The 15,905-nt window shown below is 38.0% G+C and overlaps 1 protein-coding gene across 1 annotated transcript in view; it reads right to left on the bottom strand.

Annotated features, from left to right (window-relative positions):
* The window catches only part of LOC121379736 (cadherin-23-like), a 48,887-nt gene that overhangs the window by 13,097 nt on the left and 19,885 nt on the right, over positions 1 to 15,905 (bottom strand). Inside the window, exons 11-19 of the mRNA XM_041508384.1 lie at positions 15,137 to 15,337; positions 13,714 to 13,884; positions 7,949 to 8,206; positions 6,601 to 7,134; positions 5,725 to 5,913; positions 4,087 to 4,303; positions 2,896 to 3,188; positions 1,389 to 1,625; positions 1 to 43 (exon numbers count right to left, since the gene is read on the bottom strand). The exon at positions 1 to 43 is cut by the window's left edge and continues 49 nt beyond it. Coding sequence (XP_041364318.1) covers positions 1 to 43; positions 1,389 to 1,625; positions 2,896 to 3,188; positions 4,087 to 4,303; positions 5,725 to 5,913; positions 6,601 to 7,134; positions 7,949 to 8,206; positions 13,714 to 13,884; positions 15,137 to 15,337 — 2,143 coding nt within the window. The remainder of the gene's footprint in view (positions 44 to 1,388; positions 1,626 to 2,895; positions 3,189 to 4,086; positions 4,304 to 5,724; positions 5,914 to 6,600; positions 7,135 to 7,948; positions 8,207 to 13,713; positions 13,885 to 15,136; positions 15,338 to 15,905) is intronic.

Raw genomic sequence — 15,905 nt, 5'->3', positions numbered from 1 at the left:
TGAAGACAATCTTAACCCTTTGTATGTTGCTGATAATGAAAATCTGAAAAAGTAAAATATTAGACATTTGAGAGTAGTTACTAATGCTCATTGGAATATAAAAGTCACATTCACAGTTTGTGAATGTCTACGATTCTGAAATAGCCTCGATTTTCAGTATATTTTACGGTTCTTCTGAATACATTATTAGTCCCCTACCGGTCCAACCGGAGGCGATATGAGTTTCGTCTCCGACCTTTTGTTTCTCCGTCTGTCCCACATACAGTGTTCCGGACTTCTTGTTGGATTGCCTCAAGGTATTGTGCTGAAATTTTGTTTATAGCTTTATCATGTACTGTTACAGACCAAGTTTGACTTTCATGGCGATTTACTAATGCTTTTCACAGTTATGACTTGGAATATACATTCATTTGTTGCACACGGTAGGGGACCATGCATACTGCTTTAGCAGTACTCTCAAAATGCTTGTTTTATTTATTTTGTAAAGCATCATGTGTGTGTGTATGTATGTATGTATGTATTTTAATATTTTGAATATCTCTATTGTATGTATGTCGGGTTTTGACTTAAACATACATATATTCAATGACGCACTGGCACAGGGGATATTAAAATCCTTTATTGCCTTCACAAATTTCCTCATGCCGTTACCGGGACCCGAACCTGTGGCACCCAATCGCCCGCAATTGTTGGGCCGGAACGCTACCAATCAGACCAACTACGTTCCACAAAATAGAACGATCGTTAGTCGACCATATTCGTACCGGTCCAACAACCACGCGGTTCTAAGGCCCCATGGCTTGGCAACGTTTGACTTACATACAGATGTGGACAGACCTGGCACTGCCTATATATGTATTTTTATATTTTGAATATCTCTATTGTATGTATGTCGGGTTTTGACGAAAACATACATATATTCAATGACGCACTGGCACAGGGGATATTAAAATCCTTTATTGCCTTCACAAATTTCCTCATGCCGTTACCGAGACCCGAACCTGTGGCACCCAATCGCCCGCAATTGTTGGGCCGGAACGCTACCAATCAGACCAACTACGTTCCACAAAATAGAACGATCGTTAGTCGACCATATTCGTACCGGTCCAACATTTTGTATGTATGTGTGTGTGTGTGTGTGTGTGTGTGTGTGTGTGTGTGTGTGTGTGTTAGTGTGTATGTGTATGTGTTAGTGTGTTAGTGTGTGTGTGTCTGTGTGTGTGTGTGTGTGTGTGTGTGTGTGTGTGTGTGTGTATGTATGTATGTATATATGTATGTATATATGATAATTGAATTTATAAAATTCACTACAGTTTTTAAAGAACAGTTCGATACGGGGGCATGGTCTTACCCGTGCCTCCCACCCACCGGGCTACGCCACTGCTTACCTTCAGTTCTCCATCACCTGTAAGGTTCCCGATGTCGTAAGCCTCGATCTTGAGTACGAAGTGACCCAGCATGGCGGACGAGAACAGCATGTTGGTGAGGACCGTACCGTTTTGGTGCACCACGAACGGAGGTTTGCCCGCGAGGCTGCTCGCGCCGATCTCGGCACTGGGAACCGTGTCCGTCAGGCGGAAGTAAGTAATGGAGTTATCTCCCTCGTCGGCGTCACTGACTTTGTCCTGGAACAGACGTGTTAGGCGCACTTTTACTAATTGCTATTTTCAAAATTCTGCCCATTTTCAACTCTAATCACACCCACCCAGCCCCTTCTGTCCCGGACCCAGTCGCTGGCTAAGTCAGTAATTGTGCCCAGGAGAGACGTGCTTGAACCTTAATTGGATATATGCACGTTAATATGTTATTCAATCCAATCCAGTTGCAGATCATTTCACTGTTGTGTAAATTTTTTTCAGCTGAATTTGTGTCTAGATTAAATATTCCTGGGCCCGTGCTTATACAACGTTTAGAGTACAGACTCCATCTCTAATGACGTGACACACATACAATTTGTATGACGTTGCCATGACGTTCACGTCTCAGATTTTATTAGTCTCGAGTCTAGACTCTAAAAGTTTTATAAGCACCAGACCTGAAGAAAAACATACTCCAACATTTTGATCATTGTTCAAATGCTCAATGCCATGGGTGAAGAGATATGGATGAGTGGGTTTGGGAGCTGCTGAAGGATGAAAGAAACGACTCTTTTATTTAATGATGAACTCAAAACATTTTAAATACGGTTATACGGCCTTAGCCATATAGTTAAGGACCACACAGATACTGAGAGATGAAACCCACCACCATCATATAATGGGATATTCTTTTAGATTTGCAGCAAGGGATCTTTTCTATGCAGCATGCCATAAAAAGTATAGTACATACCACGGCCTTTGTGGAACACTGGTAACGAGAAATAGCCCAATGAGGCCGCCGACGGGGATCTATCCTAGACTGATGGCTGACGCTTTACCACTGAGATATGTCCTACCCCCCCCCCCCTACCTCCCGGGAGCTGATGAAAGACATGCCCTTGTTATCGTTCAGTTGTAATCCTATCACACTGCAACATTACTAAATTTTGTCAATCTACGTCATATCAGACTTTGCTACTGTCACTCTGCCTTAGTCTCGTTTAGTAAACCCAACAAAAGCTAACAATACGATTGGGGCAGAAAATTGACAGAAGACAGTCATGGTTATTGACAGATGAATTTTAGAAAGTATTTATAAGAAACGAAATAAAAATCAAAACACAAAACCCCCGTAGTTATTGCCAAATTACATCACAGTAACAATTAAAAAAAGGGGCCGGGACAAGAGTGTTGGTCGAAATTTAGTGAGGTGAACAGCACAACATCTTACATAAGAAAAGGCGTGGGTGAAAAAAATCTAAACACTTAATTATCGAACGGTTGCCAAAGAAGTGCCCCAAAGTAGTTATCTACTCACCTGCAGATTATAAATGACCTTCATTAGCTCCGTATCAAACAGGATACCGTGTGTTAGGTCTTTCTTAGAGAAGACAGGGGGCTGGTCATTGACATCGTCAACGTTCACATCCACCTTCAACAGAGACGTGTCAGAGTTGTTGTAGTTGTCAGACGGAGGCACGATAGCACTGCAGTTAGCCAGAGCTTGGACCACGATATTCACAGTGTCTTTGGTCTCTCGGTCCAACTTCGTTTGAAGACAGAGTTCACCGGAAGTCTTGTTAAGCTTGAAATGATCAACAAATTCTCCACCTACAATGAATAAAGAATGTCAAACCTGTACAATTACGGAATAAAAGAAACTTGTTTTAAAGTTTCTGTTATCATTTCTATATTAAATGTTTGAATGGTAATACGCTTGTGATCAAAATGAAAAAATGTGACATTCACAAACTGTTCTTTATCAAAATGAACAAGTAATAGTTATAGCATGGGATTGTTGAGTTAACTGTATTTAGACAATTTTGAGAGACGAAATATGTAAAAGAAAAATCTGTTTTTCATAAATATGCCATTTTAAAAATACCTAACTTAAATGTAAATTGCAAACAATATATGCACAAAAACAGTATGCACTAATGCTTTAATAAAGTTTACTGTGACATTTGCGGTACACTACAGAATAATTTGAAATTACAGCAAGTTACAGTATTTATATGTACTTAAAACTAACCGTAAATAAAAGTAGCATACTTATTCCCAATTGCTTTTCATGTTGATCGGTAATTAAACCTAGCCATAAATAAAGTAACATATCATCGTATGGTTATCATATTGATACGTAATTAAACCTAGCCATAAATAAAGTAACATATCATCGTATGGGTATCATATTGATACGTAATTAAACCTAGCCATAAATAAAGTAACATATCCTTATATGGTTATCATATTGATACGTAATTAAAACTAACCATACATGAAGTAACATCATCGTATGATCATCCTGTTGATCAGTAATTAAAATTAACTGTAAATGAAGTAGCATATCCTTGTAATGGTCATCATGTTGATCGGTAATTAAAATTAACTGTAAATGAAGTAGCATATATCCTTGTATGGCCATCATGTTGATATGTAATTAAAACTAACCGTAATTGAAGTAGCATGTCATTGTATGTTCTTCATGTTGATAGAAATTGAAACTAACCGTAAATGAAATAGCATATTCTTGTATGGTTTTCGTATTCATCGGCGTCAGTGGCGATGTTGACCATTCCCACACAAGCAGTGTTGTTCTCTTCGTCGACGTGCAACGTCAGCTGCCTTGTCTTGAATACTGGAGCGTTGTCGTCAACGTCGAGCAGGGTCACATTCAGTGTTATTGTACTGACCAGCTGTGGAATACCAAGGTCTTCCGCTTGTACCTGAAACTATTATAAGAGAATACACACTATTAAATGTGCTATATTAAAGGAATAGACCCTAGTTTCAACCCGTGACAATTAACACTCAGTTTAGTTAATCTACAGACCTGTAACACATTTGGATAAAGTTACAATTGAGTGAAACATGAGTTTGTGACTTTGAAATGGTAAAATACCCTCTAAAAGTAGACTAAAACTCGACTCCATAACTGTTACTTCTCAGGTGCGTTTTTAAAAATATGAGAAATGCATTTTGTGATATTATAAACGGCAGGATGACCAAAACACTTCGAATGTACAGATATGAATAATCTAAAAAAAAATTTTTAAGTATAGTATGATTTCAGTCAACAAAAACGGCTCTAATAGTAAAACATATGCCTTAGTCTTTAAAAACTAGGGTACGTCCCTTCAAAGTTGAAAGTACAATATTTCGTTATTTTTCAGATGCATTTGAGATAAACAGCTACAAATCAATCCCACACATAACATTTGCATAAATAACTTGGGAATATTGAAATTGTAATATAATATATTTAAACTCTGTGCAAAGTAGGTCACGTTCAGTACGACTAGATTCCTGCCTTATTGTGTGGCATGAAATCAGCGAATCCAGAATATCTAGAACGTTAACGGTCCGTAGCTAGATGTTAGACATTGACATAATGTTTTTAACATGCTCCTATACCACTAAGGTTTCGAGCATGACCACCCCGGGTTCGGCCTCTGGAGGCCCGGGACCCAATCCGGGGCAGATAGATGTTAGAGACAAACTAATTGTACAAAGTCAGCAAACCTGTCGACAATAGACACCGTACATAACGTTACGGAGCGTTCGCCTCAAATGAACGCACAGCTAGTACTTCAAAGATTCTCCAATATATATTTTTTTTTCTACTAGTAAATTGAATGATTTAGTTGTAATTTTTATGGGCATGTAGCTGAAGGTACAATGTTTACATTTCAGATAAAAAATTAATCAATACTTTTAGCAGGAACCCAACATTATGCGATTTGGACATAGCACCTTTAATGCGTATACATCCAGTTAGGGTGCAAGAATTTAGTCCTGGGCAAATTTTGAATTGCATGTATTCAATGCGGCATTTCCAGCATTCTAAGCATAGTTTTAGAGAGAAAACCCGCTACATTTTTCCATTAGTAGCAAGAGATCTTTTATATGCATCATCCCACAGACAGGATAGCACATAGCCTTTGATATACCAGTCGTGGTGCACTGGCTGGAACGAGAAATAGCCCAATAGGCCTAACTGATATATGCATAAAACTAATAATCCAATATCTTTATTATCTTATGATTCAGTATGCGAAAGGTATGCAATAATCTCCCCCCCCCCCCCCCACCTTCATTTATACTATGCATCGAAAGAAAATTAACAAAGAGCAAAAATGTAGTATACCAAGTAGTTGCTTCGTGTTTCCCGATCCAACCTTCCTGCATTTTGTAGCACGCCTGTGGTTGAATTTAAACGGAAGCTTGACCATGCGTTTTCACTGTCAATCAGTATACGATATACAACCTTCCCGTTCGTGCCGAGGTCAGCATCTGTGGCATTCAGTGTAATTACCGTTGTATTTATATGCTTTTCCTACAAATAATGATAACATGTTAAATAATAACCATATGTCTGACGCCATATAAGCGTAAATAAAAAGTGTTGAGTGCATGGTTAAATAAAATATTTCCTTCCTTGATAAAAATTTATTTCTTACACACCCGTGTCGATCAATATAGTCTCCCCTTTTCTCCATATTAAGTTTGGTCATAAGGTCATAATTTCTTACTTATTGCCAGGAATCGAAATGTCCACCGTGATATTTATGATGGCCTAGGTGGTACCCTCACCAAATATGAAGGGTGATTTAGGGGACCTTTCATGCATGCAAAGAGTCCTCAGTTCCAGGATTATATGTTGGAGATCACTTGTGAAACTTGTGGTTGGTTGCTCAACGGTGATGACCTGATCACGACAACAATACCACCCAATAAAATACTGACAACCGAAATTGATTGTCTGTGACGTGTAATTTAACCTGAAACTTCATTGCGCTGTGACGTATGGGTTAACAGCTGCGTGAGTGTCGTAAATATGTTTTCTTACACACCCGTTGGTGAGAACATCATTCGTTATTTTTGTTAGCACATACTTGTGCAACTCTGCTCAACCATAATCTGACCAAAACCAAAATCATTCCACCCACACCCATCTCCGGTCACCCACATAATCTGCTATAAGACACACGTAGACCATTATCAAACGAGAAATAAGCCTTACCTCAAGAACGTCAATTTGAGCAGTTCTCGTTTTATTATCAAATGAAGGGTGCACGAATTTCGGCGGATTAATATTGACATCGCGGATGTAGAAACGCACCACCTGCGTACCATTTAACTGAGGGCTTCCTTTATCCGTAGCAACGACAGTTATATTCTTAAATCCAATCATTTCGAGGAGCGGTGACTTAACACATATCTCTCCCGTGGTACTGTTTATTCCAAAACAACTGGACACGTCGGCATCGGGGTAGATGCTGTATTCCACTTTGCGGTTGTCGCCGAGGTCGCGGTCTGTGGCACTCACGAACAGGACCGTCGTGTTGACGGGAATATCTTCGGCTATTTCCGTCGTCGGAATCGTTGCCGAGAATTCCGGCGGGGAATCGTTGACGTCAAGCAAGGAGATTTTGATCTTCTTTCGACCAGAGCGTCTAGACGACTCCGTGCCTTTCTCGTTGTCCCAAGCCACGACGAATAATGAATAGTCGGCCTTTGTTTCCCGGTCAAGTTCTGCTTTTACGAATATGCTTCCCTTAAAAAAACAAAAAAACAAAAACAAAACAGTTTTATAATTTTAATAATAATTTTAGTGAATGGTGGGGGTTAGGGAATGCATCTTTAAAAGTTCATATATATTGGATGCGGCGCGTGCGTGCGGTCCAACTGATGCATCTGATGTGTTTGCGGCTTGTGTTTAGGACATTTAATTTTACACACTATTCGATTATTCCATTGCGACGCACGCATTCTGAAATATGCACGCGGTTAAGAATGTCAAAATTTATCAATGAGAAAACGCAAAGCGACCCCAAAGCACCACTTGCGTACACCCTTGAAACCAACAACACACACGCCTATATAAATAAAAAAAGTTATCTATTTTTCTTTCAGTAAAAAGTACTTCCCTATTAGTAGTCTCGGTTCGTTCAACAATACAACACGTCTCGACGCCGTCTAATTATAAAACCATGAAACGACAAAATGGCAACTACCTATATATTATATATTTCAACTTATTTTCATGCTTATATCCAATTAAGGTTCAAGCACGCTGTCCCGGGCACACACCTCAGCTGTTTGGACTGTCTGTCCAGGACAGTGGGTTAGTTGTTAATTGGTTAGTGGTTAGTGAGAGAGATGAGGGTGTAGTGGCCTTACACCTATCCATTGAGCCCTTAAGAACTCGCTCTGGGTTGGAGCCGGTACCGGGCTGCGAACCCTGTACCTACCAGCCTGTAAGTCCGATGGTTTAACCACTGCGCCACCGAGGCCGGTGCAACTACCTAAACTAAGTTGTCACACGCAATTTCCTATCGTAGATAACGATGATTATTAACACGACTTACGTTGTGTTTGCAAATACCAAACTGACTATTCCCGGACTCGTTTTCAAGTTCATAGAAGACGGTGCCGTAATCGCCGCTGTCGTCGTCGGTGGCGTGGACGGAACCAATGATGGTATCGTTAGCTGCGTCCTCGGACACGTTGAAGTGAACGGACTCGTTGGAGAATTGTGGAGAGTTATCGTTAACATCCGTAATCGTTAAAGTCACAGTAGCACTGTTGTTGTAATGTTCATCAGTCGAATTTTCCCTGGCTACAATCTGGAAGGAGGTAGATTTTTTACTACATACAGTTGAAGTTGGAACACCTGTATATCTATCTGTCTATCAGTCTGGTTGGCTGGCTGTCTGTCTGTCCGTCCGTTCATGCGTGTGTGCGTGCGTGCGTGTGTGCGTCCGTGCGTACGTACGTACGTACGTACGTACATACATACATACATACATACATACATACATACATACATACATGTGTTACGTGTATCTAGGTCAGGGAAATCCCTTTGTATAGGCGCGTGGTTCGCGTTTTTACGTGTAGAAGACAATCCACACATAAGCTGATACATTTGTTCCCCCATCAAAATTCAAATAATAAATCAATCTAATTAAAATTAGCTCCACTATTACATGTGGATCTAACACCAGCCAGTTGGAGCGCATGTCCACCAATCAAAACCTTACTTGCAGAATCCTGCCAGGGATTTAAAAATAATTTGAAAACATTCCGAATTATCCTGAGGGTATACGACATGTTTCGTGTGAATTACGAATGCCTTAAAACATGTTTTATTTTATAAAATAAATAATTTGTAATGTAAAACTGAACACTGATTTAGTTGGGTTTTTTTTATAAATAAATAAATAATTTTTAATGTAATACTGAAGACTGATAACCCACACCGTACGCATTGGTATGGTTCGCTGCATTGCGGCCACTAAAATAGACTCGCCCGATATTTTTAGAATTTGTATGCTCCCAAATAACGTTATAAAAGGCGAAGTGTGATTGGTCAATATTTAAATTATTATTTACAGACGAAATGTTACCTGGACATTGGAGACTACGCAATGTTGTTAGCAATCCGATTAAAATTAGTTCTACTGGTCTAAATAAGGCATTCGTAATTGACATGAAACATATCGTATACCCTCAGGATAATTCGGAATGTTTTCAAATTATTTTTAAATCCCTGGCAGGATTCTGCAAGTAAGGTTTTGATTGGTGGACATGAGCTCCAACTGGCTGGTGTTAGATCCACATGTAATAGTGGAGCTAATTTTAATTAGATTGATAATAAATGTACATGTAATTAACTGCGGAGCAATATACATTAAGTTAATGTGTTAAAGAACATTATAAAATCTTCTTTCTTTTTTTCATAGATTTCTATGTACTCATTAATTCAAAGCCAGGCATGTTTTTAACCATTGTAGTCGGTTTTATACAACACATACATAACTGTCCTAGTATAAAAAAAAAGTCCTATATTTTCCTGTTAACACTAACAAATTAATATAAAACAAATAAACATATATTTACGAATACGATTTTTTTTTTTTTTTTTTTGCTTTTATAATAACACAGATCGATCCCTGTCGGTTGGCCCATTGGGCTATTTATCGTTCCAACCAGTACACCACGACTGGTATATCGAAAGCCGTCGTATGTGCTATCCTGTCTGTGGGTTGGTGCATATAAAAGATCCCTTGCTACTGTGACGGTACATGCTCTTAATTTGTTTTCGCCTGTGGCGATATTAATTGTTTTAGAAGGCCGTGTGCAGTTTCATTGCACTTAAGCCCAGATGGGCAACTTGTTACGTAATACCTTTGCGCGACTGTACGCCTAATACACACCCAGAGCAGGTGTGGAGGCCATGTGGCTAGTAGTTACGTAATATCTCCGGTAGTGCTGTTTATGGCCAGGAGATTGCTCGCGGTTGGCGACAGCCAGACTGACGATCAGAGAGAAATATACCGACTCTGGGAGAGGTGGAATATCAGATGATAAGATTCGGTGCCGCAATTTACCCCCAGGCGATATTTCGATTTATAATAAATAGCTAGAGTTTTAGAGTTATGAGAGGAGCAAAAAGGACGGCTCCCAGGGAACGTAGTCCGTTGGACTTTGGTAAATATTTTATTTCTGCTCTGTTGTATAACTTTGATGTGATTGATGTGACTTTAAATATTTTAATACTGTATTATACCAATATTCTTTAGACAGTGTCTTCGGTCATCTGACGAAGTAAATCGTAGATTTTTTGTTCTAACATTAGACGAGTATTTGGTAATATAAAGCTTAGCCAGTCATCCTAGAAGACCTAGGTAAACTGTAGGTTATTGTCTTTATTGTGATAGGTACCAGTATTAATTCTGTGTTACAAGGTTACTGAATGAGTAGTTAAGGGTTAATGAAAAATTAACCAGTTACAATTAGTGTTGTAATTCCTTTATTAATTAAGTTCTCCTGGCAGCGTTTCTCAATTATCACACGTTACTGAACGAGTAGTAAGGGTTAATTAAAAATTAACCAGTTAGGAATAGAGTGGTAATTCCTTTATTAATTAACTTCTCCTAGAAGCGTTTCTCAATTATCACACGTGTGGGTGTTGTGTCACAGTGAAGTGATTAGCATATTGTGTAAACTAAACTCCTAGAGATTAACTAATTAAGTGATCAGTTCTGGGTTGTTATTATTGTTGTTATTAATTAACTACTGCGGCTGTGCATTTGTCAGCGTAGGTTAATACAGATTCCAAAGTGTATTGTGTTTTTGTTGTGTTTTCTAGTGAACTAAACGTGCTATAAAACTATATACTTTATATAAGATCGTATCTCTGATCATACCTAGAGACGAGCCAAAGCGGTTTTGAACTGCCTGTTACAGAGAGATCTAATAGATATACAGTTAGGAGAGATATTTTGATAATCGTGTTTTATTCAGTTACGGGTATTATAGAATCCCCGTGACAGCTACTAATGGAAAAATATAGTGTGTTTCCTCTCTGAGACTTAATAGCCGATGACTAATAAATCAATGTGCTCTAGTGGCAGGGGTGCAGAAAGCACTCGCCCGCTCGCCAAATGCGAGTACAATTCAGACGTACGAGTTAAAAAATGCAACTATCTGTCTTTTACTGACTGACTGACAATTTATTTTATGTATTTATTATTATTATTTTTTTAAAACATTGAATCCGCGATTCCGTATCAGCCATGCCAAAATTCTAAACCATTCAAACAAACTGTACAGAATGATGATGAAATATATAGTTCAAATACACAATTCATGTACCGCATTGACGAATTCAGAGTTCCGAACTTCGCAAGCGTAACATTCCGAAAACGGGTTATAGCGAAAACGGAACCGTACCAAAACGGCCCAAAACAAAAACGGAACCAAATTGGACAAAACTGAACAAACATCTATGGCTATATGACTTAAACGGAACCAGAAATTTTAAAATGTCTTCCTGAAACGGCATTACAAGTTGAAAACGATAATATCTTCAATGAAACAACAACTGTATTAATCATTTATTACTTTGTAACACCGTTTTCCCTAATACCGGGAAATGCCATTATTTCTATACCAGTCCATCCCAACTTCCTACACAAATGTTTTTTGTAACTAATTTCAGTTTGGTTTGACGTAAAAAGGAAACTAAAAGTGTTTTGATAACATCAAAAATATACTGTTTTTGTGTGCAATTTAGAAAATAATCAGCTGAGAAATAAACAGGTTAATCTTGATGAACTAAGAACAAAATAGCTTGTAGTAAAAATTAAAATTCCATAGTATGAAAAAAAGGCGATCCCTGGGACGCACTATAATAAAAAAGGTACCATTTTCGCTTATACATTTAGATGTCATTATGACATATATATGACATAATATATTGTTCTATAGGCTAGCGGACTAGTAGAAATTCTGGCGGGCTAATAAAGTTTAGTTGGCTCTGGTCCGACAGGCTAGTGAAACATTTTCCATTTCTACACCCCTGAGTGGTGTCGTTAAACAAAACAAATTTTTGTAATAACACACATCAACGTGAGAAAAAAAAAATGAAAATCTGAAACTTGTTTTGTCAACTACGTCTCACGGACATTGCACGTAGACAAATCTTAAACTCTCTATTTGCCGAGATGACATGAATAAATTACAGTGTGATTTCAGCTCCACAGTTAATTCACATAATATGGTAATCAATATTACCATCAATACCATCAATATTATTATTATTATAGAATACAACACATATTGGTATAAAGACAGTCTTACTTGCTGTCAATATTGTCCTATATTATACCCTGCATACACATAACCTTAATTTCATCGTTTTGTATACCCGAAATGGTCACAATTATTTGCGAGGTATAAGTCACATGGTCAAAACTACGTGGTTCTTAAATCATTTCTAGGGCCCCGTTCCACGAAGAGATCTTAGCATTAAGGTCACCGTAAGTGAATAAGTGTATTAGGTGATATTAGCATTAAGGTCACCGTAAGTGAATAAGTGTATTAGGTGATCTTAGCATTAAGGTCACCGTAAGTGAATAAGTGTATTAGGTGATCTTAGCATTAAGGTCACCGTAAGTGAATAAGTGTATTAGGTGATATTAGCATTAAGGTCACCGTAAGTGAATAAGTGTATTAGGTGATATTAGCATTAAGGTCACCGTAAGTGAATAAGTGTATTAGGTGATGTTAGCATTAAGGTCACCGTAAGTGAATAAGTGTATTAGGTGATATTAGCATTAAGGTCACCGTAAGTGAATAAGTGTATTAGGTGATCTTAGCATTAAGGTCACCGTAAGTGAATAAGTGTATTAGGTGATCTTAGCGTTGAGAATGGGGCCCTGATCTGGTGCTTATAAAATGTTACAGACTCTAATAGAGTCATCAGGTCAGGTAAACTTTTAACATGCTTACATGCCACTAGAGCTTCAAGCATGTCTGCCCCGGGGCCGAGTCCTGGATAGCCAGGGATCCGCTCCGGGCCAGAAATTTAACAGGGCAATTTAGACATTACACTAAAAATATAAAAAATATGGGGACAAATTTAAAATAGAAAATTTATTTGGTGTATGCCAAAACCAATTTACTTACAAATAAATAAAATAATTTTAAATAATATTTTATATTAAACACCAAATTTTGAACGGGCTATCCAAAATAAACAAAATCTCTAGGTCTAATTTATATTAATTACTTAAGCCCTTGTCTGGAGAGGATTGGGGGTTTGAAGGCTCAAAGAGTCACAGGAATTTACCAATTTTATTTCTTTAATTATTTAATTCCACCGAGGAATACCGAACATATCGGTAACTAAAGCGTGGCCGAATGGGAGGGGGTGGGGGTGGGGTGGAGGGAGGCGCGAAAAGAAGGGGGGAGGGGGCTAACCCCCAGAGAGACCTAACTCTCCCTACGGTCTAGACCGCCCACGCCTAAGCGCCTAACCACTAACCTCCGTAAAAATAGAGTCATGACACAACGCAATACAAATTGTATGCATGTGACGTCATTAGAAACTGAGTCTGGACTCGAACAGTTTTATAAGCACGGGCCCAGGTGTATATGTTTTGCTGCTATAGTAAAATTGCAGTCTCTATAGACACAAGTGTTTTGTTAATTTTACCTTTAATACCTATTCGATACGTGTTTTCTGTATCTGCCCATGGAATCAACTCCAGATTGTGATCATGCACCGCGACATGTTGTGGTCGCTTAACTGATTACAAAAGTTACAGCTTGTGAAACAGTTTACCTGAAATGTGATTGTCTTGTTTTTCTCATAATCCAGGACGTTGCTGTTGTTGACGCGGATGATGACGCTGGTTTTAGAAAACACGGGCTGGTTCATGTCTGGCAGGGTGTCAAAGTCCTGGTATGGCGATCCGTCTTTTTCCACATAAATTGTAAATTTACTGTTCTCTCCCTGCAAACGAAACATGTTTTAAAATTAAAATTCATTGCTGCAATCTCTAAAATATGTTTTTAAATTAGTTAAGATTTTAGACTAAGCCATACACGTTATTATTTTTCTTCCTATGGAAGTGTGTCAAAGTCCAGGTATGGCGATCCGTCTTTTTCCACAACAAATTGTAAATTTACTGTTCTCGACCTGTAAACGAAACATGTTTTGAAACTAGGATTAATCGATACAAAATTATTAGTTAAGCTTTTAGAATAAACCGAGCACGTTATTATTTTCTTCCCATGGTAGACATACAGACTTAAGTGAGCAGATATAGTAAAAAGTATGTAGTCAAGAAGGTGCAGGCCAGAGTTGAGGGGGAATTTTTCATATAATGAAAACAGTAATTAAATAAAAAGATAATTTTATTCAAATTTCTTTTTAAAAGTCTATTGTCAAGTAAATTTTCTGGAAACATTCCATCGTTACGTGTTTTCGATAGGATAAGCGAAAGATATTAACAAAAAAACCCCCCAAAAACCCCGAAAGATAGTAGGGGTGCATAGTAGGTGGTTACAAGTGCCTCTTAACAATGCCAGAAAGTAACTACTGAACACTCCCCGAAGTGGCCAGACTAAGCCCACAGCTAAAAGCTGATGGAGGAATGGCAAGTGTATGGCACAGATAGCCACAAGAAACAAGCACCTGTCGCGGTTGGAGAGACAAGGACTGGGATGTGGAGGTGAACACCGAAAGAAGTTGAAAGATAGGAGGAGTTGCCAGATCTGGAAGAAATGAGATGGAATTCAAAGGAGAGAAAGGAAAGGTGGCAGTGGGATATAAAAAATAATAATAATTACATTTATATCATGGCTTTACGTGTTTTCGATAGGATAAGCGAAATATATTAACAAAAAGTGAAAGATATTGTCAAAAATTACAAAAGATGTATATAATACATGTAAATAGACCATTTTATGGTGGGATTTTTTCGAATACGATTTTTATATCAATTCATGATGTGTGAAAACCATATTTTCACTCATTGCTACGCAACTAGTGAAAATATGGTTTTCATACATCACTCGTTGACATAAAAATCGTATTCGAAAAAAACACAACCCCAATGAAATGGTCTATTTAAATGTATTATATACATCTTTTGTAATTTTTGACAATATCTTTCACTTTTTGTTAATATATTTCGCTTATCCTATCGAAAACACGTAAAGCCATGATATAAATGTTACTCTATATATCAGTGATGACGAACCTGATCCCCATCAATGACGTCAATAACGGTTTCCAGGGTGATAGGAACGCCATTTGGTGTGTTTTCCTGAACGGAGGCGTTATACTGCCGCGCACTGAATGTTGGTTTGTGGTCGTTCACGTCGAGAACCGTGATCGACACAACGGTCGTGGTCTTGTTCTCCCCACCCTGGGTAACACTGGGCGCAGGAACCTCTGTCGCCTGGAAAAAAATACAAAAACGAATGTTTTGTTAACGTCACATTTTGTTTAATTGGCAGATATTAAAAGACAAGAAAAGAAAACAGATGACGAAGAAGAAGAAGAAGAAGAAGAATAAAAACGAACAAAAAAGACAGATATACATATATTAAATATCAAACATATGTTACTTACACAATAGCTTAACGTCTGTTCTATATCAGTGTTAATTATTATTTATGTTTACGATTTCCTTGTTTGTTCTGCTGTATTTAGAAGTAAATTATAGCTAACAATGTATATGCGTTTTTGTTGTTGTAACATTTAGGGTGTGTCCATAAATTAGGTCAAAACAGGTAGTATATGCTTAAACGTTCACTATAAAAAAAGCCGATGACCATAGTTATTTAGAAAAAAGAAAGAAATGGTTTATTTAAAAACGCACTCAACACTTTGTAATTACGGTTATATGGCGTCAGACATGGTTAAGGACCATACATATATTAAGAGAAGAAACCCGCTGTCGCCACTTCATGGGTTACTCTTTTCGATTAGCAGCAAGAGATCTTTTATATGCACCATCTCACAGA

This window comes from Gigantopelta aegis, chromosome 8, assembly GCF_016097555.1.
Source record: "Gigantopelta aegis isolate Gae_Host chromosome 8, Gae_host_genome, whole genome shotgun sequence".
In the NCBI taxonomy this organism is placed as follows: domain Eukaryota; kingdom Metazoa; phylum Mollusca; class Gastropoda; order Neomphalida; family Peltospiridae; genus Gigantopelta; species Gigantopelta aegis.
The sequence above is the reverse complement of the archived record's forward strand: the minus strand, read 5'-3'. Positions and strand labels throughout refer to the sequence as shown.